The sequence below is a fragment of the Camponotus vicinus genome, unplaced genomic scaffold (assembly GCF_025532165.1).
Source record: "Camponotus vicinus isolate PSW18456_S1 unplaced genomic scaffold, iyCamVici1.0 SCAF_14, whole genome shotgun sequence".
Lineage (NCBI taxonomy): Eukaryota > Metazoa > Arthropoda > Insecta > Hymenoptera > Formicidae > Camponotus > Camponotus vicinus.
This window is the reverse complement of record NW_028141950.1, coordinates 4,939,026-4,965,483: the sequence shown is the minus strand read 5'-3', so window position 1 is coordinate 4,965,483 and position 26,458 is coordinate 4,939,026. Positions and strand designations below refer to the sequence as shown.

General features: G+C 33.6%; 1 protein-coding gene and 1 long non-coding RNA gene across 16 annotated transcripts in view; one reads left to right on the top strand and one right to left on the bottom strand.

The window, feature by feature from the left end:
• LOC145965466 (neural-cadherin-like) overlaps window positions 1-26,458 on the top strand; it is a 194,431-nt gene that overhangs the window by 38,895 nt on the left and 129,078 nt on the right. For 5 of the 13 annotated variants that reach the window (XR_014436721.1, XM_083089029.1, XM_083089030.1 and 2 more), the window contains exons 3-12: window positions 246-293; window positions 1,505-1,696; window positions 3,198-3,444; window positions 4,165-4,384; window positions 4,604-4,880; window positions 5,913-6,508; window positions 7,228-7,374; window positions 8,608-8,799; window positions 10,154-10,186; window positions 14,009-14,199. Coding sequence is in view for 11 of the 13 variants with exons in the window: in XM_083089029.1 (XP_082945155.1) it covers window positions 246-293; window positions 1,505-1,696; window positions 3,198-3,444; window positions 4,165-4,384; window positions 4,604-4,880; window positions 5,913-6,508; window positions 7,228-7,374; window positions 8,608-8,799; window positions 10,154-10,186; window positions 14,009-14,199 (2,143 nt within the window). In the remaining 2 variants the exon portion in view is untranslated. Of the gene's footprint in view, window positions 1-245; window positions 294-1,504; window positions 1,697-3,197; window positions 3,445-4,164; window positions 4,385-4,603; window positions 4,881-5,912; window positions 6,509-7,227; window positions 7,375-8,607; window positions 8,800-10,153; window positions 10,220-11,352; window positions 11,365-14,008; window positions 14,200-15,692; window positions 15,884-26,458 lie in introns of those variants that run through there. The other 8 variants (XM_083089034.1, XM_083089033.1, XM_083089041.1 and 5 more) reach the window with 7 other exon arrangements.
• LOC145965480 (uncharacterized) overlaps window positions 1-26,458 on the bottom strand; it is a 116,569-nt gene that overhangs the window by 54,584 nt on the left and 35,527 nt on the right. The gene's annotated exons all lie outside the window — the stretch shown is intronic.

Below are 26,458 nucleotides of genomic sequence, written 5' to 3'. Positions count from 1 at the left end.
AATTTTCTACCTATAAAATGCCTTGGCCAATTTGCTGTCGATTTTTTTATGTAAGTATATTTATAATTATATTTATTTTATATCCATGTGTTATGAAAGATATATTTTAAAAATTATTATTTTAATTTCACTTTAGTTTGTATTTTTATATAATGGATGGTATTCGGTATGTGTATGATATATGTTTCAATTGTTTTTATATTGTTTAATTAATTTTTACTTTTGCCAATGTTCCACGTGTCAAGAGCCATGCGCGCGATATCCACCCGGTGTCTCGTGCCCATTTTACGATGGTATAATTTTTTATTTAAATAAATATTGCTTGAAATAATTTCAACTGGCACATTTCACGGCCTATCCTCATATTTTCACGCTTTTCTCTCCATTCATATTCTATCAATTTAAGGTTGTGGTATTTCTAACTTAAGTACAGAAGAATAAGAATATTGGCAGCAAATATAATTCATAATAATAAAGTAAATTATGAATATATACAGCAAAAAATATTTCAAAATGTGACTATATTTTTTATCTGTTTTTAACATCTAGATATATTTTTGCATAAGTTTTAAATACTCTTAGGAAATAATAATTTATATATTTATAATATAAAAATAATGATGATGAAAATCGCGTTTTCTTTAGCTACACGTTATAAAGTAACATATTGCGTAATTGCGATTTATTATACAAGATATTTATTGCTGTATCTATCAATAATTCCTTGTTTCCACGTATATATAGAGCTAATAGTAATTATAACTCTCTTTTCTTTTCTCGCATCATCGGTTTTCAAAGGATTCCAATGTAAGTAGCAATTCACATCGCCTATTTCAATACTAAACAAATAATGCTATACATATTAATTAAATATTGATACATATCATATTGCTTTCATATTGCATTTTAATATCTCTCGAAAGACATATCTGTAAAAGCATATTTTTTTGTTTACATGCTTCTAGTAAAATTTTAGAGATTGCAAAGTACATTACTGTTTATCAGTGCTGAACGCTATTTGTGGCTGAAACTAAAAATGTATATATTTACATTATAAAAAACATCAAAAAATAAATATTATTAAAAATTTAATTGAATCTCTCATTTCCAAGCAAGCATAATTGATGTAGCATGAAAAAATATGTTGGATTAAATGTTTGCCATGTAATTCAATATAATAAAATTTCTCTCAACATAAAATATTTCATTATTTATATTAAATCTAATTCAATTCATTATCTCTAAGAAAGAATAAATAAGTAAATAAATATATATATAATTTATATATATATATTTTTTCATTGATTAAGTAATATCGAAAATTGAATTTATTCCGAAACATTCCGAAACTTTTTTCGAATATTCCATTAAAAATTAAAATAGCGTTATAATAATAATGATAAAAATTTCGCGACACTCAGGTAGCGTATCAGCAACTGCTCTAAATCGCTAATAGTGCTTTTATGACTGCTACGTATATGCGGCAATCGATGTGACGTTATAGATACCGACAATCAGCGCGTCATCATCAACATGAAGGACGTCAACGACGAGCCTCCGTATTTCATTAATCGGCCTCTACCGATGCAAACAGTCGTCCAGTTGAATGCACCGCCGAACACTCACGTGTTTACCCTTCAAGCCAGGGATCCCGACACCGACCATAACATCCATTACTTCATCGTGCGAGATCGAAGTACGTATAATAATATGAGTAATCGAAGTTCGATATTTCGATCATTAACGCCCACTTATCGTTGATGATACTTGATATAATAAGTAATGAGATATATTAATATGTCGCAATGTCGAAAACGCGAAATACATACGCTCTTGTATATTTAACTTTTCTAAAGACTTCATAATTTTGCGATTTTATTTAAGTAAAATATTTACGCGAATTATTAAGTGAATTATAAAAAATAATCTTCGACATTTCCTCGTATAAAATTAAATACGTCTTTGTTATGGCAAATAATTAATTTTTTTTCGGGTAATATTTTAATGAATATGGAACTAAAATTACTTTTGTAGGAAATTTCTCTTGTCTTCATTCTGTTTTCATATTCACATTAAAATAAAACTATCGTATGACTAAATTTAATGCTGTTTGTATTACACACAAACATTACATTATTATACTTATTCATTACATTATTATTTGCTAAAAATTTTTATAAAATGTTTTTCTTCAGGAGAAAATGTAATGAAACGAAACTACATGTTTATAAAAAAATCATAAAAAAATAATTGATTATGATATTGTATTATAACTCTCTTTATATAAATATTTTCAAGAAAATAATGTACGAAAACAGCTCTGACAAATGTTGAGTAGAAATTAAAAAAGCTAATTATCTTATTTGTTTAAAACATCAAAGAAATTGATGCTCAATTTTTCATTACATAAAAAATGTTCTGTCATTCAAACAATAGTGCTTCATTAATTACATGAAAAATATAGTGGATTTAACATACGAACACCACGTAGAAGCATGCGGAACAATCGCATGCACGGCCTAATTATTAATCTACATGCATCGTATCGGTGTAAAATCACACATTGACCTCATCGAAAATGCATCCAATGATTACAACGGTGACCCGGTATCATATTTCGTAATTTACAGGATTATATCGTAATGATGCTATTATGCCGAATGCTTTTCCACAACGATCGCGTTGATATGATAAACAATTTTTGTTGCGCAACACGATATGAAGTATGCTTGTAACTTTATGCTGCGTTATTAATATGCATTAAACTAACGGATAATAGTAGCTTAAATGCTATCAAATGTTAAACTAAAATTTATCATTTGATTCTCTTAAAATGTCATTCACAGGCTTTGGATAGGAATCATTTGTTTGACTTATATATTTGTTTGACACAAATACAAACTAAGCTACCATTTCAGCCTAATATTTTAATATTATATAAATGAAAAGTGATTTTATTTTTAACATTATATAATTGAAAAGTGTTATTTTTATGTATGAAATTTATAATACTGAGAAATGTTTTTTTATGCACTTTAATTATTTCATTTCTTAGTAATTTAAATGCGAAGACGCACAATCGCGCGGAGCATCGTGTAATCAATGTCGAGCTCTCGCGAGATCTTCATTGGTGAGACTATCACACAGATGGCTGCTTTAATCAATCAATTAATTAATTATCTACTATGCATACGCAGCTGGTGGCCGCTTTGAGGTCGACGAGAGATCGGGGGTGGTGCGTACTCGTGGAACCGATCTCTTCCAGTTGGATATGGAGTACGTCCTTTACGTGAAAGCCGAGGATCAGAACGGTCGTATCGACGAGAGGCGTTTCCAGTCGACTCCTGAGGAGAGACTATCGATCGTCGGTGGAAAACGCGCACCGCAGTTCTATATGACGGCGTACGAGGCCGAGATACCGGAAAATCAGAAGAAAGACTCCGAGTTAGTTCGCAAGTCAATCCCAATAATCCATTTGATTCTCTTTTAAATTCGAGTTTGTACGTATTTCAAGGAAGATCTGAAATTTTCTCGAGATTTCTTTTATATAATTATTAAATAAATAATAATTTGGCAATATTTCTGGGATAGGAAGGATCAATTTTAATATCTAAATTATCGTTATATATATAATTATAGAAAATAAATGAAAAAGTGGTTTCTATAATTATATTTTGCTTTTAATACCGTAAATTATGTAACATTTTTTAAATAAAAAAATTATTGGCATCCTTTTTTTTGCAATCCATTTGTAAAAATGCCAATATAAATATAAAATTATAAGGGATGTTCTTTTCCTTTTGAAAATTAATTATTTTCAATAAATTAATGTTTCCCATTTTTATATTACTCTTACATAATTATTCTCTTACATCTAACTTGTCCATGTCCTTTTATACGCTCTCGATATTATTTGTTACAAGACTGCTTGCATTTGATTATCATAACTAGTCGACTTGAGAGTCCAGTTTACTTTCGAGATTGTTTATCTTCCAAGGGTTTCAGTTGACTTTTCGAATTTCAATCTGAATTCGACCGAGTTACTTTCGCATGACATATAATCAAGATTTATTTGGGAACTTGTTCCCCTTTACATCACGTATCTTTGTGCTTATTTTTCTTCGCGAGATGTTCGTGCAAATGTCACATGTTGAAACTTTTCAGCATAATATCGGTGAAAGCCAAGTCGTTCGCCGATCGGGAGATACGTTACACGCTGAAAGCACAAGGTCAAGGAGCCGCAGGTACATTCAACATCGGGCCGACTTCTGGAATCGTGAAACTTGCGAAAGAACTGGATTTTGAGGATTTGCGACAGCCTCACATTTATTCTTTGATAGTAACAGCGACGGAGGACTCTGGTGGTTTCTCGACATCGGTCGAGGTAAATGGATTTATGTTTTTCTCGAACTATGAAATGCTGTTTTGTTGCTATCGCAATAGAAATAACATTTCTTTTTTTCTCGCGCAGAAAACGGTACATTTGCATGCTTGCTATTATTTCTTCTCTCGTTGAATATATTATTTGTTTCTAGAACTAAATGTCAGGCAATGCGTTTCACTCATATTAATCACGTTTATTGTCTTATCATTGAAATTTTAGCTTACGATCCGAGTGTCCGACGTAAATGATAATGCTCCTAAGTTTGAACTGCCGGATTATCAAGCTCACAATGTCGACGAAGATATCCCGCTGGGAACGAATATATTGAAAGTCAAGGCGACCGACGCTGATTCGGGGGCAAACGCCGAAATAGAATATTTAGTATCCGACGATCATTTCAGCGTGGACTCCAATGGCATTATCGTTAATAATAAACAGCTCGATGCGGATAACAATAACGCTTATTACGAATTCATCGTGACCGCTAAGGACAAAGGTAAGTAGATGAAGAAGCAATAAATTACGCGGATACAAGCTCGCATTTTAAAATGTGACTTCAATTAATAAAAATATATGTATATTTTCTATAAACCCCAAGTCATCTCGATGTATTCTATCGCTTGTAATTAATCGGATCCGATTTATAATTTATTTGTCTTATCGTGTATCGAAATATATCATCGATTATATCGATTTTCATGGATGGTCGTTAACGTTTTCTCAATATCTGCTTCGCTGAAAAAATGTCGAATATCCTGAAATTGATGTTACCCGGAGATTTGGTCACGAAAGCGCCAAGATTGGAAGGGATGCCCTTTTATATGTTCTGTCAGCAGGCCGAGGATCAGCTTTGAGCGGCTAAATCTCACGAATTTGGTTTTCAAACGAGCTCCAAATCCCTGTCTTGCGCCGCGCGGTATCAAGCTCGTATTCACATAGACGCAAATTTACGTTATTTGCATATATATACACGGCGCGAATGCGAGGTGATTTCCAAATAAGTCGAGGTTTAATTGGAAATAAAGCGGCCGAATCGGCACATGTCGGCTAACATGTGCGCTTTTATTTATTGCGCGTCCATGCGTGCATATCACCTCGCGCAAGATTTGACGTTGTACTAAACATATCGCTTAGCATGCGCTTCTATTCTATATCGCTTAACGTACACATTCCGAATTCATTAATTTAAATTAATACAGCGCCATTTTCATAATGTTTGAATCGATACTGTCATCGTAAAGTGCGATTTATATTGTGTCGAGCAATTTAGAGTCACGTACTTCCCTTTATCGCGGTTACGTTTTGCATAAACGTCAAGCTATCGTTAATCTTTAAGTTAGAGAGATCGTTGCATATAACATGAACAAAATATTTAAAATATATGTTATATTATTATTATATTATTATTCAATATATTGTATTATTTATTAAATATATATTAAATATTTTTATAAAAATATATATTTTTAATATAAATTAAATTAAATTAAAATATCTAATATAAGACTAACGAGTTTATATCTTTCAGGAGAACCGTCGAAAACCGGCACCGCGACAGTACGGATATACACAAAGAATAAAAACGACGAGGAACCGAAATTCTCCCAGCAAGTTTACACGCCTAACGTCGACGAAAACGCTGGACCGAATACCCTGGTAACTACTGTCGTTGCATCTGATAAAGACGGCGATGACGTGCGATTCCGATTCGTTGGCGGGAACACCACGTCGGGACAGTTTGTGATCGAAGAGATTACGGGAGTAATTCGTCTTCACGGCAAGGAAATCTCCCTGGATCGTGATAAATATGAGCTAAACGTCACCGCCTTGGACGACGGGGCGTGTTGCCCGAACGGTGCTCAAACTATTCACACCAGCACCGCGGTTGTCGTGGTCTTTATAACCGACGTGAACGACAACAAGCCGTTGTTCAAAGATTGCGGGATGTATTATCCGAAAGTGGAGGAGGGCGCGCCAAACGGCAGCCCTGTCATCAAGGTACAGGCTACTGACGAGGACAAGGGTGTCAACGGACAAGTCAAGTATTCGATCGTCCAACAGCCTAATCAAAAGGGCACCAAGTTCACCGTTGACGAAGAGACTGGTCAAGTCTTGACCAACAAGGTACATCTATTAACTCTCTCAATATTATATTTCAATTATATTTTTAAAAGTGAGAGAGATTAATTCTTACATTTTTGTTGGCAAAGTAAATGGATGAAAGTTGATTTCGAATAAAATTTTATGCTCGACTCTTTCGCTCGAAGCTTTCAACAAAGATATGAATATTGCGATAACTTTATCAAAATGCACCGGTTTTAAAAAAGTAGCTTGCAACTCACATATAATGAAAAGTATTTAATATTCTTTGAATACATTAACGAATATCTAACAATCATAATTTTCGTTTCTACCACGTTACCTTGCCATCTTTTATACATGTCATATAGACCGAGCGATAAACACGCAAAGTACTTAACATTTTAATTATTGCTCGTGTCATGAATCCATAAAGATCTATAATAATAATAAGATATCAGCTTTATATGTGCATTTCATCAGTTTTTACGTGTTCTCGCTTTTTCATATCTACCATCAGTTCTCGCTTTTTCATATCTCGCTACATTAATCAATGAAAATTAATATACACATCTTACTTATTGCTGAATGTATATATATAAAATTTTGAAATAATTGTCGTGAGAAGATTACATTAGTTTTGTTGCTTTAATTATATAATTACTGTCTTATACATTGGAGATGCAATTTCTATTGCAATTTTTATTATATTGAGGCAATTTTTTTCATTTTATTCGTATTCAATAACACGATTATATTTTCAGGTTTTCGATCGTGAAGGCGATGATGGGAAATTCGTGTCCGTCACTGTTAAGGCGACGGATCAGGGCGAACCATCGTTAGAAGGTGTTTGCTCATTTACCGTCGAAATAACGGATGTGAACGACAACCCGCCGTTGTTCGACCGACAGGTGGGTACACTCAGCCAGACTCGAAGGCAAACATTTAAGGAAAGAACCCCTTTCGGGGTAGAAATGCGCGAGCAGATGTCCGGAAGTAAGATCGCGCGCTGACGGAACCACCAGCAGGGTGCGTTATGCTTCGATGCACGTAACTCGAGAGACCATTAACAATGTAACTTTGGGCTAGTTTCGCTGCTTACTCGATCAAGATGCATACATTGTCGTTTATCGATTTAATATATATGTATGTGTAAGAGCTTGCGCGGCAAAACAAGTGGAGCAAGTCCATAATTTGTAAAGTCCGTAGCATGATATCGTATCTAAAGTGCATCTCATAAATTATGGACTTGGCTCACTTTTTCATGTTTAAAATCGTTATGTGTATATTACAACACGTTTTGCGAGGTATTTGCATCAAACTTTGAGTGCATAATCTCCCGGTTTTAAATTTAAATTTCGTACAATACTTGAGAAAAGGCCATTTTATCTTTTATTATTTTAATGAATTTATAAGTCTTCTAAAGACTCTATTAAAATGAAACTGGAAATTAAATAAACAATGATATTTCGACGAACGAAATATAATTTTGCACCGAATTTTGCGATCCTGAAACAGAAGGATATATCTTATAATTTTTTATTTTAATCACGTAATTATCCGGATATAAATATTTTCTGAAATATTTAAATGTAAAATTAATGCGTCGGACTTTGAAGAAGAATTCATTTATCACATATTATTTTAATAAATTTTAAGTCCTCTAAAAATTATTAAAATGAAACTGAAAATTAAATAAACAATGATATTTCGACGAACGATTTTGCACCGAATTTTGCGATCCTGAAACAGAGGGATATATCTTATAATTTTTAATCACGTAATTAATTTTAATCACGTAATTATCCGGATATAAATATTTTCTGAAATATTTAAATGTAAAATTAATGCGTCGGACTTTGAAGAAGAATTCATTTACCACATATTATTTTAATGAATTTGTAAGTCCTCTAAAAATTCTATTAAAATGAAACTGAAAATTATATAAACAATGATATTTCGACGAGCGATTTTTCATCGAATTGCGATCCTGAAACACGGGGATATATCTTATAATTTTTTATTTTAATCATGTGATTTTAATCAATTATATATCCGGATATAAATATCTTCTGAAATATTTAAATGTAAAATCAATGCGTCGGACTTTGAAGAGGAATTGAATTTTTGTTTTCATCTTGCAGAGATATGTGGAAAACGTGAAGCAGGATGCGAGCATAGGAACAAATATATTGAGAGTGTCAGCATCCGACGAGGATGCTGACAATAATGGCGCGATCGTATACTCGCTGAGTTCACCCAACAACGAGCAGAATCTGGAGTACTTTGAGATCCAACCAGAATCTGGTTGGATAGTATTAAAGAAGCCCCTAGACGTGAGTATCCCCATAAAAATTGCTGATATCTTACATATCGTCTCTCTTTAGCAGTATAAAACAGCATCGTTCTCCTGGAACACTCCCACTTTTTCGTGGGCGAGGCTTGCAATTTTTCTTTGCGGCTTGTGCTAGCTTCTTTTGCTCTTGACGTTCTCTACGATACACACGATAACTACAATAATGTATTCTCAGCAATTCAAAATTGTAATATCCCGCGCGAAATAATTCATTCCATCGACGTTACTCGCGATATCATCCAAAATATCATCGCGATATATACTCGTCCCGAATAAGTGTACGCGTGTCCCAGGATAATGCGTAGGCTACGTAGTATATACTATATCTATTTATATATATATATATATACGTATATATATGATATCGTATAAATACAAAACTTGAGTGTACACCTTCTGCCGATATATTGTACGTTTGCGTTGACTTACGTTATATTTAACACGAATCCGTTTTGTTGCTGAGCGGATAAACTTGTACTAATATACGTTTTGGTCGGCAATTATTTCTCTCATCACTAATATGCAACGAAATGAGTTTCCTTTTTACGGCACATGTATAGAACTTTTTAATTCCCATTGATATGCACAATGTGTTCACTATGGTAAATACTTAGCTATGCCTGATTTCCTCAAACGCTTCATGTACCTGAATCGATCGACCGTTCGGGCTATTTTTGCAACAAAACACTCTCTCTCTGTCTCTCTCATTCTCTCTATTGAGAACATACTCGCGGCGCGAGTACCTTTTTAAAAGATTCCAAACGAAGCTTTGATACCTCTTGTCCAGTTTTTTCATTCAATTTTCGTCGAGAATCGGTCATCGAATTACCTATGAGCGGTCGAACAAAAAAAATACATACGCGTATATCTTTTCTTTTCCGTCCTTCTTGTTCTCTTTACTTAAATTTCCCTTGTTTGCCGTTCGTTTTATCGCGTTTTCCGGTTTTGTATCGCGACACCAGTCATAGTTTTCGATCAATTTGCAATATGTCGACGCGTAATTTTGCAGAGAAAAATAAAACGCGTGCGGATCGGCCCAAAACGTGCGTGTTCACGGCCGACCGAACGTGTGTACTTTTCATACTTTTCCCGAAAAATAGTCAGAGAAAGGAATGTGTATTATTTTTTTTTTGTACGTGTTACGCGTTGGAGAAAAACGGGAAAGAATGGAAAGGAAAGACGGTGATAAAACGATGATGAGATAAGAGATGTGATTATAAAAAAAAAAGAAATGGAAATATTCGGAGCAAACTATAATGATCTTTAATTAATCAACTAACATTATTAATTGTGAATGTTTTTCAAAAGGGAAGTGATGTTTTTTGAACTTCCAGGAGCAGGTGGGAACGACATTTTTTGAGCCCCACGTACGGTGTACTTCAACCTCTACGCATTTTGTGGTGCATCAGACATAAACAATTTTTGACAATGCTTGCATATTTTATATGAATGTGTTTTTGATTCCTTTACAGGAACGGATCTCGCTCTCGCTCCTACATCCGTCCTTGCCCTGTCTTTCTCTCTCTTTCTCTCCTACTCTATCTTTATCTTTCTCTATCTTTAATTTCTCATTTTTTTCTCTGTTTGTTTTTTTGATATAAAATGATACTTTTGTATGTTGCATTTTGTATTTTCCTGTTATGTTGATAATTACTTTCTTAAATATGCCTGCTAATTATTGATTTACTGATTTTGATGCGTTAATTAGTTTCCTGATTTTAATTTCCCTATCTATCTATATCTTTTCTTTGATCGGTTTGTATGTGAAACAAAACCTATGTTCTTTATATTTCCTACTATGTTTTCAAGTTATTTTATATTACAATTTTTTTCTACATATTTCTATAAATGTCTTTTCTCTTTCTTTAATATATTTTCTTTCTGACGTTTCCCGATTTTCATCCCATTCTCCCGGTATACCACGACGTGACTGACAAAGAAAAGGAAAAAGAATACGAAAAGTATTTTTGATCGAGAGCGTTTAGTAATGTATATATACATATACATATGTATAGATCATAAGAGAACTGTCCGTGGTGTGACATTTTTTCTTCTGTGATTGGGGCGGCATACCACTGTCGTGACGAAACGGGAAGAAAGCAAATGAAAGTGAAAGGAAAGCCGAAAAAAAACCAAACGTGCGGATTATAATCACTATCACGACGATTTAGAAATAACGTCCATCGGTTTTTGAGTGTCGTTAAAACGGAGAACGAATCAGACGAGGGGTCGTCATAGTTTTTTTTCTCCCATCCAGTCTCAACGTCCCCCACCTCTCTCCTCTTACGACAAATTTCCATATCCGTCCTCGTTACCAACCTCTCTCTTTTTCTCTTTCTGACTCTCTATTCTCCTTTTCTTTTCCGTCCTTTTCCCGATCGTCTCCTGATGCCTCTTTATCGCATTCTCGCTTGCATGCAAATGCCTGCATTGATTGATTTCGTAAAGGAACTAATTTCAACTTCTTATTGTTTATGTTTGTGTTTATTGCACCATTTACTTTCTTCGGATTTGATGATGACAAAAAAAAAAGGGCTGTTTTCCAGTAAGTAGGATCTATATTCTTGTGTTTCACCTTGCATCGAGACACATTATGATGTGACAGCATTGTTACCTGCGCAAAAGAAAAGTATAATATTCGTTGCAAATACTAGAGCGCCTTTCCGTTCGATTATTCAACATTATATCGTTTCGATGATTTTTTGCCTCTATTGTTGTTACTGTTGTCACTCGGAGACGTCACTCTCTTTTTCTCTCTTCTTCTCTCTTTCTCTGCTCTCTTCTTGTCGCTCAATTTTTCTATAAATCTTTCTCTTTATATCTATAATCGTCTTTCTTCAAATGTTTTCGTTCAAAAATTTGTTTTCACGCGTGATATATTTTTTATGTACATACACGTGCTATCGCGCTATTTTCGCTCTTTTATCCTGGTCTCGTATGTATCCGCAAGTGGAGGATACCGTTTTAATGCCGGTATTCTATACCACTGACCTATCAATTTGTCTTTACGCGATATGGGATATCCGACGGACGTTTGATAAGTGTATCACAACAAATATACGCAATGGATGTCATTAGAAAGCTTAAATCTTTCCTAATTTGTGGGATTTATGAAAGAATCTTAGCTACTTTACTTATTAAACGAAAGAGCTTTAATCTATTTTATTTAATATTAATTTTTATTTAAAAATAAAAATGATGTACTGAATATAAATTGACTTGTTGAATACTATTATATGACATCATTTTGATTTTGATTTTTTACTTTGCATCTTAATGGCACAGCACTTTGTAATCTCTAATATTTGTAATTTTTCACAGCATCTTTTTTTTTTTAATGTAAATTATGTTTCTTAATAAAATCACAAAATGTATTCATTTTAGTCATGTGTGTCTTTTAGTTAACGTCCGTCGGATGGAATACAAAATTCTGGAACAACTTCAATAATTATTTTTAATGTTCCAGGAAGCCGATAGATCTCATTATTAACAATCTTAGATAACAATCTGAGATAGCAAAAACTCGACAAACGTATTTCTGAAGTATTTATTTGGAAAAGAAATAAGTCGATCATAAAATCGATTTCCAAATGATTCATATAATGCAAAGCGTTTTTAAAAAAGAAATCACGATAACCTTGTATGACAAAAACGGGTGAATAGAATCAGCAAATTTTAAACTAAAGAATTAGAAATTAAAATTTCAAAATTAAAAGTTTATTCAATGTACAATTAAATTAAATTTAATTCTATCAATTTATCCATTATAATTATGCATCTGCAATTATACTTTTTATAATACAAACATTTTTAATTATAATTTTGTTTACCTCTATTACTATTCACCCGTTATTCTATTATACTAGATATTTTGGAATTAATTACAATTTCTTAAATATATTCTCTCATATCTTTACATAAATAAGAATTTAAAAAAAATAATATTTGTAAATTAAATGTAAACTTTATTGTAGAGACTAGAATTCAGAGTTGCAGTAAAATAATATGTATCAAAAATTGTAAAATTAATATATATTATACAATTAAATTATTTAATGCAAATGGAAAGAAATATCAATTGCAAGTAAATGACAGAATTTTATAATAAAAAAATAATTCTAAAGCATCTAGTATATTTTCCACTTTCGTGTTATTTCGGATGAGCAAGGATAAACATAACATTTCATGCAATCATTACTTGTAGTATTCAATGCAATTCTTGTGTACACACTTTTTCACTTCTTTTAAAATCAATCTAAGATTTATTGGACAATATTATGGAATTATCGAAATATCTTTGTCACAAAATCAAACTAAATCAATGTCACATAGGCAAAACTATTTGTTCGCTACTGTCAATTACCAATATAATTAGCAATGAGCTCAAATATGCAGGCCTACACATTTCACAGGTAAGTATAGCGTCACAACTACATCGTCTACACTTGCTTACGATTCTCGCAATCTACTCATTTGATTATTGAAACTGATTACAGATTGCACATATTTACGTATCGATATTATTACCGCTTTATTAATCAACAGAAGTCGGTGATGTAGTACCTACATCATTAATATCACCATCATCATCACCATCCATTATCAGCATCATCATCGTCATCATGCTACGTCACTGTGTGTCGCAATTACTCACGAAACTATTCACGAAAATATTCACCTCACGGCATGTTTGAGTTCATTGCAGTTAAATATCTTGTTATCGTAAGCGAGATGCATTTCAATCATTTAATTAAAGAAAAATTATTAGAAAAATATGATTTGAATTCTCATCCGTTAGGAAGACGACGAATCAATCACCGAAATAACACGCAACGGAATCCATCGAGATACCTACGAGACTGCACGGCCCCTTTTCTCAATTTTTTCTTTCTATCTTTTTCTATCTTGTTTGTCTTTCTCTCTTCTTCTTCTTCTTCCGTTTCAATCTCGCTCGCGGATAAAAAGCAGAAAGACCATCGAGTACTTTCTCGTGTGGACGCGCTCGACGCCGAGTGACGCCTTAGCTCTTTCCAAGTAAACTCCAACAGAAAAGACGAAATCGGAAATGAGAAAAAGAAAAAAAGAAAAAAAAGTAAAAAGTGACGGGAAAAAATCACAAAAAAAACAAACTGCCAATTCCCGAAAAAAAAAATGTTCTGTAAGTTGACGGCCCAATGTTTTGCCACTAGCGTGACAGCTATCGCCTGCGAGTACGGGCCTCCGACAGAGGGATGCCATTCTTGTCCGCAGACGTGGACGTTGAGTTAGACGTCGTAGACAGAAACAATAAACCACCTGTGTGGGATGCGAATGTATACGGCCCCATTCACATCAAAGAAAATGTCACAGTGGGTACTATAGTGACGTCGGTGAAAGCCAGGTTTGTATGCCACGACATGACCGAGACAAGACACGTGACATGCCGTGCCGTGCCATGTAGTGCTGTCCCTCCTCCCCCGATCACCGTTGATCACTGTTTCTGATTTAATTGTTTTTTCCTTCTATTTTGTTCCCTTCCCCGTTTCACCTAAATTCAATTACCCGTATGTTCTATTTGCCTTACTGTTCGCTTCGAATCCCTCCTACTAGTTTGAGTTTACTTTACATACATGTATAAGTTCTCTCGCCTTAACGTTGTTCCTTCTGTTTATCTCCTTGGATTTCGTTTCTTCTTCTGTTCCTCTCACATCTATGATTTTGTTGATGTTTCTTATACATCTCTGTACATTTAATTCTCTCGTTAAACACACAGATATAAAATACACATAATTTTCTCTCTCTCTTTATTTCTGGTTGCGGAAGCACTTATGGTTAAGCGCGGCGCGGTAAATCGCTAATTGGCGGACACTCCTTCTCCTACTACTACAACAACTTCTATTACTATTATTACTACCACTATCTTTTCCTAACATATACTGTAGCGAGTCGCGGCGATCGCTCTTCGACGATATTTGGAGGCAGCGAGTGTTCGATCGGGCAGTAATCTTCGAAAATAATCGAGCCTCTCGATTTCTAAATGGAGCAAGTGAAATTACACAATTAATACAAGACACAGCTCTTTCACTATAAAACTCATATAATTTTTCCTCGAGAAAATCTTGCAAATTTATTGTCATTACCTCAAGGGACATGATTATCGATTATTACATAATCAAACAACTCGCTCCATTTGAAGATTGAACAGACTCTCGCTATTTTGACAAGGAGAAGAGCGACAGAAGGAACCGTGCGTCTTCAAAGACTCGGCAGATACAGCGATCGCCGCGCAGATGGTAGCAGATATACGTAATTTAATCATAATTATGCGAACGCGGGAAGGCAAAGCGGGATTTCCTACTGGCGCCTCTCTCTCTCTCTCTCTCTCTCTCTCTCTCTAGCGTGCTAATATAAATGTACACATGTAATTAGGCGAGGATGTAGCGAGAGAGATCCTGGTGCGCGCTCTTTTGCGTTATTCACGCGCAGAATGCAGGTTTGCGGGAACGTCGTCGATCGTCCAGCCAGAGATCACTCAACCTCCTGTTCTGCGTACGAGCACCAATACGCACATCTCGCATTCGTGCGAATCTGTCGTTGTAACCTTTGTACAGTCGAACGAGCGAATTCGGCAGGGACACAATGTGCGAGCTCGCGCTCGCCAAACGTTCCAGGGGAAGATCGAGACCGAGACGGGGGAATGCAAAGAAGAAAAAGATAGCCCTTTCTTTTCTTCTTCTCCTCTCAAAGAGAGAAACCACCGGAAAGAGCGAGAACCAGCAAAAGATGCACCAATGACGTTATTCCCCCCTTCTGCCACGAGCCTTGGCGCCTTGACACTAACTGCCGTTGTTTTTTGTTCCCGTTTGTTTATATACACGCGGTCTGGCCGCATAGCGCGAGACGTACAAGCTGGAGGCGATGGCCAAAGACAGGGGCTACCCACCCTTGTCGCGAACGGTGGAGGTACAGATTGACGTTGTGGACCGTGCGAATAATCCGCCCGTATGGGACTACGTAGTGTACGGCCCGATCTACATTAAAGAGAACATGGCCGTCGGGGCTAAAGTTGTGTCTATTAAAGCCAGGTCTGTCACACTGTCAATGCTCCGTGCGGCTCTCTGCACGAACCCGCCCTGCACGCAATCTCGTGGCAGTATTGTTCTTGTGCACGTTAATTGATATTGTGTACGAATCCACATTACACGCATTTCGACACGTACACACACAAGCATATACCACTACTCGCTCGCTCGCTCGCATACTTCGTAGATACACTTGTGTATACATTTAAGGGATTGAGAATTCGTGAGAAACGTAATCGAAATGTCGAGGATACGTGGGAGGAGGAAAGGGTTCGTGAAGGATACCGAGTTTCTTCGCAGGACGCAGAGACATTAGAGCGATGATTCTTGAACGTGAATTTGAAAATGTCACTATTGTGTTAACTATTTGCATTCGTAATTAAAGCATTGAAGTATTTCTATTTAAGAGTCACGAAATAATGGATAGTTTTGACGAGACTAAATTAACAGTAGAGATTAATTTTTCTCTCATCTTTCACATAAACAAAGCTAATTAATTTCATATCGATTATCGCCATCGCTTAATCAATTAATAATTAAAATATTTTACTATATTAATTGTTATTAAAATAATTAAATTCGCTTGTACATAAATTCTAACTTCTTTACAAAACTTTAAGAATCATTGTCTCGAATCGCGTTCACACCTCACACTTTGAAGACATAAATGCGTCTCGCATTTGTACGAAAATGTGAAACGCATTCGCACATCGATACACGCACACATACACATTTTTAGACGCGGTACATCCTCTTTTCTGCGATGCGAATAGCTATTTGTGATCGGTACCGGCCTCGTTAGCGCTTCATTTTTTTCGACTTAGCGTGCAACAAATAGCGCGGTTGTATCGATACCATCGAGCCGATTACGTTCTCGAAACGTTTTGTTGCATCTCGACGCGACGATACGAAACCATCTTCATTCTCCCGAGGTTCAACTTTAATCGATTCCGCGGCGAGATTTAATTCCTTTCCGTCGAGATAATAAGAAGGCGCCTCTTTCGCGTACACGTAAATTGAATAAACAACGCGACTAAAGACTGCCTTTCCCTCACAAGAGATCGTGACTCGTAATTCGCAAGGATATATAAGAAACATTACTGGAATCCGAAGAAGAGCCATGTCGAGTATCCGTCTCGGCGTATTTATCACTAGAGTGCAATTTTCCGAACAAAGCATAAGTCCCATTGTTGCACGATAATCGACACAGATACAGCCGTAGCTTCTACTATTATTGCGTTAAATATTAATTGTTCGTCCTGCCCATTGTTGCATAAAAATTGCCATTAATTCGCATGAATTTGAAAAACGGATACGGAAATTTTACGAATCGCATATCAAGCTGTCGATTATAGTGATTTAATAATCTAAAGTTAATTAATAATTAATTACAATAAAAAAATACGTATTAGACGTTTGAACGGAGTTACTTCTCAAGTATTACAAGGTTTGATGAATTTTCTAAATATTTTTTTTAGATTGAAAAAATATCCTCTGCCATATTTTATTCCAACTTTTCGGATAAACGTTTAAAAAAATATTGCGAACGAGTTGCATCATGAATTGCGCGATGGTTGGCAAAAAAAAATAGCTGACCGATGCAAACACATCTTTTTGTAACGTACGTACCAAAAGCTGCGTCGAAAAAACGTTAGTAATAGGTAGTTTGCGCTTGACGTATCGCTTTTAACGGGTAGTCTCGTGGAGGCAGGACTTCCGGCGAAAACGAATTAGCTAATTACATACATGCACGATGCACGAGAAAGTGCCAGATGCCATCGTCATACGCTGTCGTTACAAGATAGTATAGTACATTTTATGTAATATTTCCGGCGAATTCTCTGTGTTGTGCTATGCAGATATTCCGGTGATTTATGATTGGAACACATGCTTTTTTTATGTTTTTCGAGTATTTTAAAAGAAATATTAGCGTGCGTTAAACTGCGTACCTCATTTCGAATTTTTGGAGAAGCAAGAGATACGTAGCAAAATTATATTTTTCGTATCTTTATAATTTTTCATTCGCTTCTCTTTATCTATTTTTTTCTCGTCTCTTTTTATAATTATAAACAATCAAATATTATTTTATTTTCATTAAAAATTTTAGTACATTATTTTAATCATCTTAAATGCAAAAATATAAAGAAAATAAAATAAATATTTTTAAGAGATGTGTACAAACTCTTATACTTAATTTTTCAGTCTGAATGTAATAAATATTATTACTTGCGTGTTAAACGCCAGGTTTCGGCAATTTCAAGCATTCAAGCAACAGATTTTCCAGATAACACGAATTCTACGTAACCGTTAGTGACATTTCCGAAGAATTAATTTCGATGAGTTTACTCGTTAGGACGCTGATTTAATGGCAGTCGGAAAGGGATGCAGCAAAACGTTTCATTATTCGGCGTTAGTTTGCCATTTTCCGCCAACTTTCCTCATCAACGTCGTACCACGCACACAAATCTCAACGCAGGGAACGCCATCGGGTGTGCACACGCGTATACACACACCAAACACACACACACACTCACACACATTTTGATATCACCCGCTGATAATCACTTCTCTCGTCGGGAATTCGCGGCCCTGCAAGAAACGCATTAACATCAATTCGTGCCACGCAGCGTGTTAAGCCGCAACATTAACGAGCAATAGGTATTTTAAGTCACGTGTTTGTTTCTGCGCTGCGATTCCATAGCGATATCATATACTACAAGTCATTGCCAGCTAATTTGTACCACGACGAATTCTCGCGACGGATTTTAGACGCAGAACTTTCTCTCTATCTATCTACCTGTCTTATCTTTCATACATTTGTTGTGTGTGCCGTAAACATATTTTTGGGCATGTTTTATACGAATAGATTGCTTCCCCCTGAAACTATATATATATATATATTATTGATTTGATCGACCATTTGTCTCTCGTTTTTTCTTATTTATCTCTCATAATTTACACTCACTCGTGCGTGTTTTCTTCCTCGTTTTTGAATTATTTCGTGTTTTCGCACCGGATTGGCTTTTTTCAAAATTTACTTTCATCTCGTTTTTTCGTTGCTGTATGCGTTCCTGCCTGGGACTCGTGTCACTCATGGTGATCGGAGTCGCGGGTCAGTCAAGTAGTTGTGACCGCAAATGCGATCGAGCAATTATAATTTCCGATGCCTGACTTGGCAAGTCGCAATCGAGCATAGTATGTCATTTGTACATACATATATATTTCGTTTCCATACTCATGTTTCGTTGTTATCAGTTTTAAATCACAATCTTGGTTCGTCGCCAGGACACGCATACTCATCCAATCATCGACATATGTTCCATGAATGCCGTAATTAATTTTTGGGCATGTTTCGTCAGTTGCTTATCTTGCGTTAGATTACGACGTGTGCAATCACGTTCTTCTGTTGTATTTTTTTTCTTCCCGTTTTTTTTCCTTTTTCTTCGAGAGCGTAGTGTGTTCTCGTAGTGTCATTTTGTCGGCGACAATCTTTTTTTTGTGCGCCGCTCGACGACAAGTCGAGCAACGATTTAGATTGTTGAATTGATGATAGTTAGAGCATATTTTTAATTGCTGGAATCACCGTCTCGTATCACGTCGGGCAGTATAGTGTAGTGTGATTTATATAGCTTTACCTCTCCAATTAAAATTGAGCGAGCAAAAACATTTGCTAATTGACTGGCGCTGCTACTGGTGATGTTCGCGGATCGACTAGCGAGGATTTCTTTCTCTTTGTCCTTTTTCCTTTTACGGAAAGGAAAGAGAAGGATATTATGGATTCACGAGACTCGAAATGAAAACGATTCTATATCCTTCTGGCGAGTGAGCTGACACCGAGATTAAAACTCAGTACGATTTTATCGTTTAAAAACTTTTTCGAAAATAATCAAATCAAATTATCACGAATCAAATATCTCTGTACATCGAATTTTTATGCTCGCGTTAACAGAAAAAAATTGTTTTATACAATAATAAATTTTTCGATAAAATCGTATTGGAATTGATTAACGATATGCTCACGTGTACACATAATCACACAAACAGACACGCATACAGACACATTTGCATCGTCACCGCGCACCAGGGATTGTTGAGGAGCGGTTATGCACCGACTGGGAGATATAAGATCTACATTCTCTAAACTTTGCCCTTTCTACCATAACTTTTGACTACACGCGTCGCTCTGTGCGACAATCTTACCTGTACAAGCTCGCTTTTTGCCCACATACTTAACGTAGCTGTACGTGTACACGTATGTGCACACATTCACATATTCACTCATGTGCAAATCTTCGGACTAAGAGTCACGCTTATGAGCTGTACTTTACTATACTATTCCTATTATACTAACCAACATCACGCGCGCGGTATAAACTACTCGAGGCGAACGCAATATCCGTCAGACGTCCACGTATAATGAGCAATTAAAATCGCCGTGCACAAGTCGTCACGGGCGCGGCTTGCGCTATTATTCTGACAGTAACGTGAAAATTCTCCGAAATTAACATTTGGCTTCGATGGCACCGCTAACGAGCAATCGGAATTAATCAGCGAAAAATCGCACGGTGACGTGAGTTTATTTTATGTGCTTCAATTAATAAACATAGAATATATTTGGGAAAAAATAATATTGAAATATTATTCAAACGGTCAATCAATGTCAATACTACTTCTGAATTTTCAAGTGAGTTAACATTTAGCATTATTTAATTTCCATTGTGAGTGGATGAAAAGTAATTCAACATGATTTTTAAAGCAACGAGGGGAACTATTTTTTCACTCAATTTAGTTTCAGCGAATAAATATTTTTTCATGAGAAATTTGTCCAAAAGTATCGAAAGCGCAATGTGAAGATTACAAGAGAAAATTGGATGAGAAATAGAATAAAAATCGAAAAGAATTTGAAGATTTTGAAAAATCCATTCGGGAGATTCGAAAATCTGAGTGTGTCAATATAGATTTTAGAAATACAAATTTTCATCGACATTTACATTATACTTGAAGATTTTTTTTTATATATATTAATCAAAAAATCATGTTATAAAAATCAATTGCCTTTAAATAAATTAATTTTGCCTTGACAAATTTTTAGATTGAAAAGATTAATCTTGATTAGAGCACATAATCAAAAATCGGAAGAATAACACACGCGCTATCTGGTTGAATATAGTTTATAGTTGCACACTAATTACTGCAATTATTTGCCAAAAATGATAAACGTAATAAATGACGGCATTGTTAGAATCTTTCATATAATAGTTTAAAATTTGACCGAATTGCGCATCGTCATATTCCGAGATATTAATCGCGCGTTTCAAAGCAGCTTCGATATTTGGCCGATATTAATCCGCACTATATATTCCGCATTTTAAACGAATTTTAAATGAGTATTGCAGAACAGCTTCGATATTGCAAAAATTATGTTTTGAGCGGAATAATTTCGCTACGGAATATCTAATATAACCGCTCGGCAAACCGTTATTTATTTGGTATGTAATATATACAGATTGTGTCACAGATTCTCTTCTTCCTTTTAATTTTAAATTTTCTTCTTTCTTTTAATAATAAATTTAATTAATTCTTTGGCAATATTGCAGTCGATTTGATCTCAAAGGAAATTTAAGTTAAGAATAAATAGTAGAAACTATTATCTATCATGTTTCTTAAATATATATATTATTTATTCTTAACTCTTAAATTTTAAATTAAATTTGTAATTAAATAAAGATATTTTGAAATTGATTAAAATATAAGATAAATTATAATAACAAATTGACTTCAATATTTCTAAAATAATTAATAATGTGCAATAAAAACTTGACTTGCAGTACAACAAAATAAAATTTTTAAGTAATATGTTTGTAAATAAATAATTATAAATAAAGAAAGATAAATAAAATAATAGCAGCAAAGAATCATAAATATCTTATGCATATATTGCTATTTTAATCGCGTGTATTAAATTAAAATACATTCACGTTCGCACTTAAATTTCGATGAAAATGTATTTCGGAATTCAATATTGATCAGACTGTCGAGTTGCATATGAAAACGCGATGCGCACATCGCGTACCATTCAAATGCCATTTTTTTAATATTCCGTTAAACTGCGACAAAGTATCCTTTGCGATTTTTAATGGCCGAAAATGTTCGTATGTCAATATTACCGTCCATTCCCTCAATATATCGCGTCATCACCACTACTAGTCGCGTAGCTCTCGACGATCCCGCGGATTTTTACACGACAAACGTGAAAAAAACGTAAAAAATGTATCTCGCGATATCGGTGGCGATAGTAAACGAATTACTCGTAGTACTTATGTCTTTGATATCTGTTTTATCCGTTACAGATCCGGAAAAAGTCGCTGTGAATATGTTGGATTTATGTACAAATACAAATGTTTGTTTAATATAACATGAGAATTTTTTACCAGAGCAAAGTAGATTGCAATAATTAACAATTTTTTGAATGTTCATCTTTGACGTACTTAAAATACTTGCATATATAATAAAAAAAATTTCGATATTTTATATAAATCCTTCTTAATATCGCGCAATAAATTAAAAATTACAATATTATTGGAATTATAAACAGAAAATGAACATTGAAATTTTTACTACGGAAAATAAAATCATTTAATTTAATTCATTAATAATCGAATTATATTTATACCTATTAACACGCTAGCAGACAACGTAAAAATGTTCAAGTAAATGTGATTCATGAATTAAAATCCCGCTTGCTGGCTGTTACTCTCAAAACAGAATAGATAGTATCACGCGGATTTTATGTTAGACCAGAAAAATATGGTTTATAAAAGGAAAAAAAGAATGCTATCGGGATTAAACATAAAATACGTCGTGCCATGCCAGTTTTGCCGTCTCTAGAAAAAGATGACAACATTTTTCACAGCAAATCCTTCCATCCGTACATAAAAGTGCCATTTCCCGCAATTCGGAGATACTCTCGTCTATTTAAATAAAATTGGTCGTAAAACGTATTCGCAGGAATATTTCTGCTACATTTTTCAAACAAAATCTTTTTGCGTTCTAATGTAATTTCTAGTAAATCCGAATGTAAATTCGTTTTAGATCGCGTTCGGGAGAGACGTCTCGTTTCCGGGACAAACGTGATTTAAGATCTCCGGACAAAGTTTTAAGAATATCTCTGGGAAATGATATTTTAATGCTGAAGCGCTCGCTTTCCATTTGAAATTAAGCGACGAGGACAGGAGAGATAGTGCACGTCTCTCGCAATATCTTGATTCGAGCAAACTTAACATGGCGACGTTCGAAATATAACACGGCGCGACTTAAATGATTGAGTTCCGAGCGGAATCACGAGCACTTAACAGATCTTTGCGTATTCACAAACGAACTCGTTTCGCTAACGGCACTTCCGTGCAGAACGATGTCTGAAGATTGAATCTTTTAAAGATCTCGTTAAGCATGATACACACAATGGCTGAGATATTTGCTACATTTAATTCCTGAGATTTATATCTGCACGGCGAATGTTTAACGATACGTTTAATTTAATTTTTGCCGGTTTGCTTTATCTACATGATTTTATTTGTATGGAAATTATATATCACGTGTATATCGGAGAAAGATATTTTGAAGTAGAAAACACAAGTGACAAATATAGATTCACGTATTAATTATAGCGTATTAATTAGTATTAATTATCGCGTATTAATTAGTGTTAATTATAATTGCAATAATATTAATGTAATTGATATCGCGATATCAATTACATTAATATTATTGCAATTATAATTAATACTTGTGTATCTTACGATTTCGAAAATCAGATTTTCGAATTTATCTTATAAAAAAACTCATCGAGATTGTGACTTAAAGATATCGACGTGATTTAAAGATGCGGAGAAGAACAGCACGCAATCTGCGAATAAAATAAAATAATTATTAATAACAAAATATATTATTAATTTATATCAACAAGAAATATATATATACTTATTAATAATATATATAATAATATGCAACATAAATTAATAGGAATTTTATTCTTACTCACAAGATTTCTTTTATTTTCAAATATTTGTTTCTTATTTTAATTATTTGTTTCTTCTTTTCTTCTTTTCTAGTATTATATTCGCAATATCTTTCCTGCAAGAAGTAATAATTTCGTAGTTGACATTTATACTCGCACTTTGATATCGTCTGTAATTTGTATGTAATGAAAGAAGAGAATCTGAAAATTAACTTTGACTTTGACTTTTATAAGCAGCCATTATATAACATGCTCAATGCAAAGTGCGGATTACATTCAGAAAAAATACAAAAATTTTCTTTAATAAACATTAATAATAGAAATATATTAAAGTTTAATAAGAGATTTAGAAAGTAAAAACGCGTAAGAAGATAACAAAATTCAATTTTTCAATTAATTTCGAATAAATTTCCTAATTCAATTAGCAAATATCATGACATTTAAGATTAAAAATTAAATTAAGTTACGACAAATAAAATCGGCTGTAAAATGAGATTAGAAAAGTCTCGACAAATTCGCCTAAGAATTTATTTTTCTTTTTTGTCTTCATCTCGTTTCCTCTTCTTAAAACATCTTACATACAAAGTGTTCCCAGAATCAACCGTAATTTTAATAATAGGTCATTTTGCAATGTTGCAAAATTGTATGAATTTATAATTAATGTTTCTCATAAGAATCATTCATAAGTTTTTAAAATGCGATATATATAAATATCTCAAGATATAGTTAAATTTCAAAAGTAAATTTTGTAAATAATAAAAAAACAATAGTTTTCTTTATTTAATTTCAAAAAAGCTTATAATAAAAGCGTATAAAAAAATCCTGTTTTCAAAATTTAAAATTTATTATATTAGTACTTGAATATCTTAATTAAAAATAAATAAATTCTTTCTCTCTCTCTCTTTATTACTCAAGAATAATTTTGAAAACGATGAAAATAATTTATCAAAATTATGGTTGACCATTTCGGAACATATTGTATGTCAACACCGTGCCCGAGACGACGGCGCCGTATTCGAGTTAACAAACGGCGCTGTCAATTTCGATCGTGTGTCCTTTGAACCAAGGAGAGATCTCTCTCCCGGAGACACCAGAATCCTTCCAAATCAATGGACATTTCGTGGACGTCTAACGGATGACACGACGGCTGTGTACAGCCATGTGCATACGCGGTGCGTTCATACGCGCGGAACAAGGAAATGCACGCATTACACGTACATTACACACATATATATATATACATGCAAATACATAAACGCGCGCGTGAATAGACAATAAACAATCGAACACGTAATAATTGAGCATGTAATACAGTCATGGTATGTTCGATCAATGAGCTGAGCTCGAACATGTGCAAATAATTATATTATATAAATCAGACTGTTATGGATTTTTTCAGGGAAAAGGATTAATTAAGAGAGAAATTCTTGTAAAATGATCCCTGACAAAATCTAATTTATTTGAATCGAATTGATTTATTCGTTTTCTTAAAACCTCAAAGAAATCTAATCTAAAAAATTAATTAAAAATTTCTATCATACGCTCTCTCTCTCTCTCTATCTTAATAATCTTTGTAAAAGATAAATGAGATTATAAGAAATTAATATTCTCTGTTCTATTAATATTCTTAATATGATTAAATAGTTTTTACGTAATATCAAGAAACATATAACTTGAAAATGTTTACATTTATTTCAAGTTTTAAATTATATTTTTTATAAATTCAGAGATATTTCGAAAATTCAAAAGTAATAATATTAAATTTTAATTTTTCAAAGAGTAGAAATTAATAATTTTAATTATATAAATCTAAAATATAATATATATTAAATTTGGATTAATTCTATTTAATGTGATCATTTCTGCAGGATGCATTTTCGAGAAGATAATTAATTTAATTTATTCAAATCGAATTAGAGACCAAGTGATAATGCGCAATTGAAATAATTAATTTCAAACGGAGCACTCTCCACAAATCGCAAATTAGTAAATAAAGACTAATTGTAGTTAATGAATTCTGCGTAACTTTTATTGATTCAAAGCGGGATAATTATTTGAGTGAGATTTCCAAGACTGAAGTTTATTTTGCATCTTTTGTCCGATACTTAGTCACAGAGATTAATTAAAGTTTAATGTTTTATATATATAATATAACATAAAACTTATAGAAATAATTTTAATAATTCAAATTTTTAAATAACGGAATATTTAATTATGCAAATATTTACACATTTTATGTATTAATTGACTCTGTTAATTAATAATTCGTTTTACAGTAATTTACCGAGAGTTTGTTTAATTGTTCAAAGAATATTTAGAGTGTATATGTGTTTGTGTATATAACTAAGTCAACAGTAATATTTCCATCTGATGATAAAATATTTAAATAAAAATTTTCATTTATCTATATTTTTCAATATATAATTATATATATACATATTAATTTATTAATTAAACTATTTCCTAAAATATCAAATTTAATTAACTTTTATCATAATTAACATTAATTCCTAATTTTAGCCAACAATTTTTTCTCTCTTTATATATCTTTCCTAATTTCT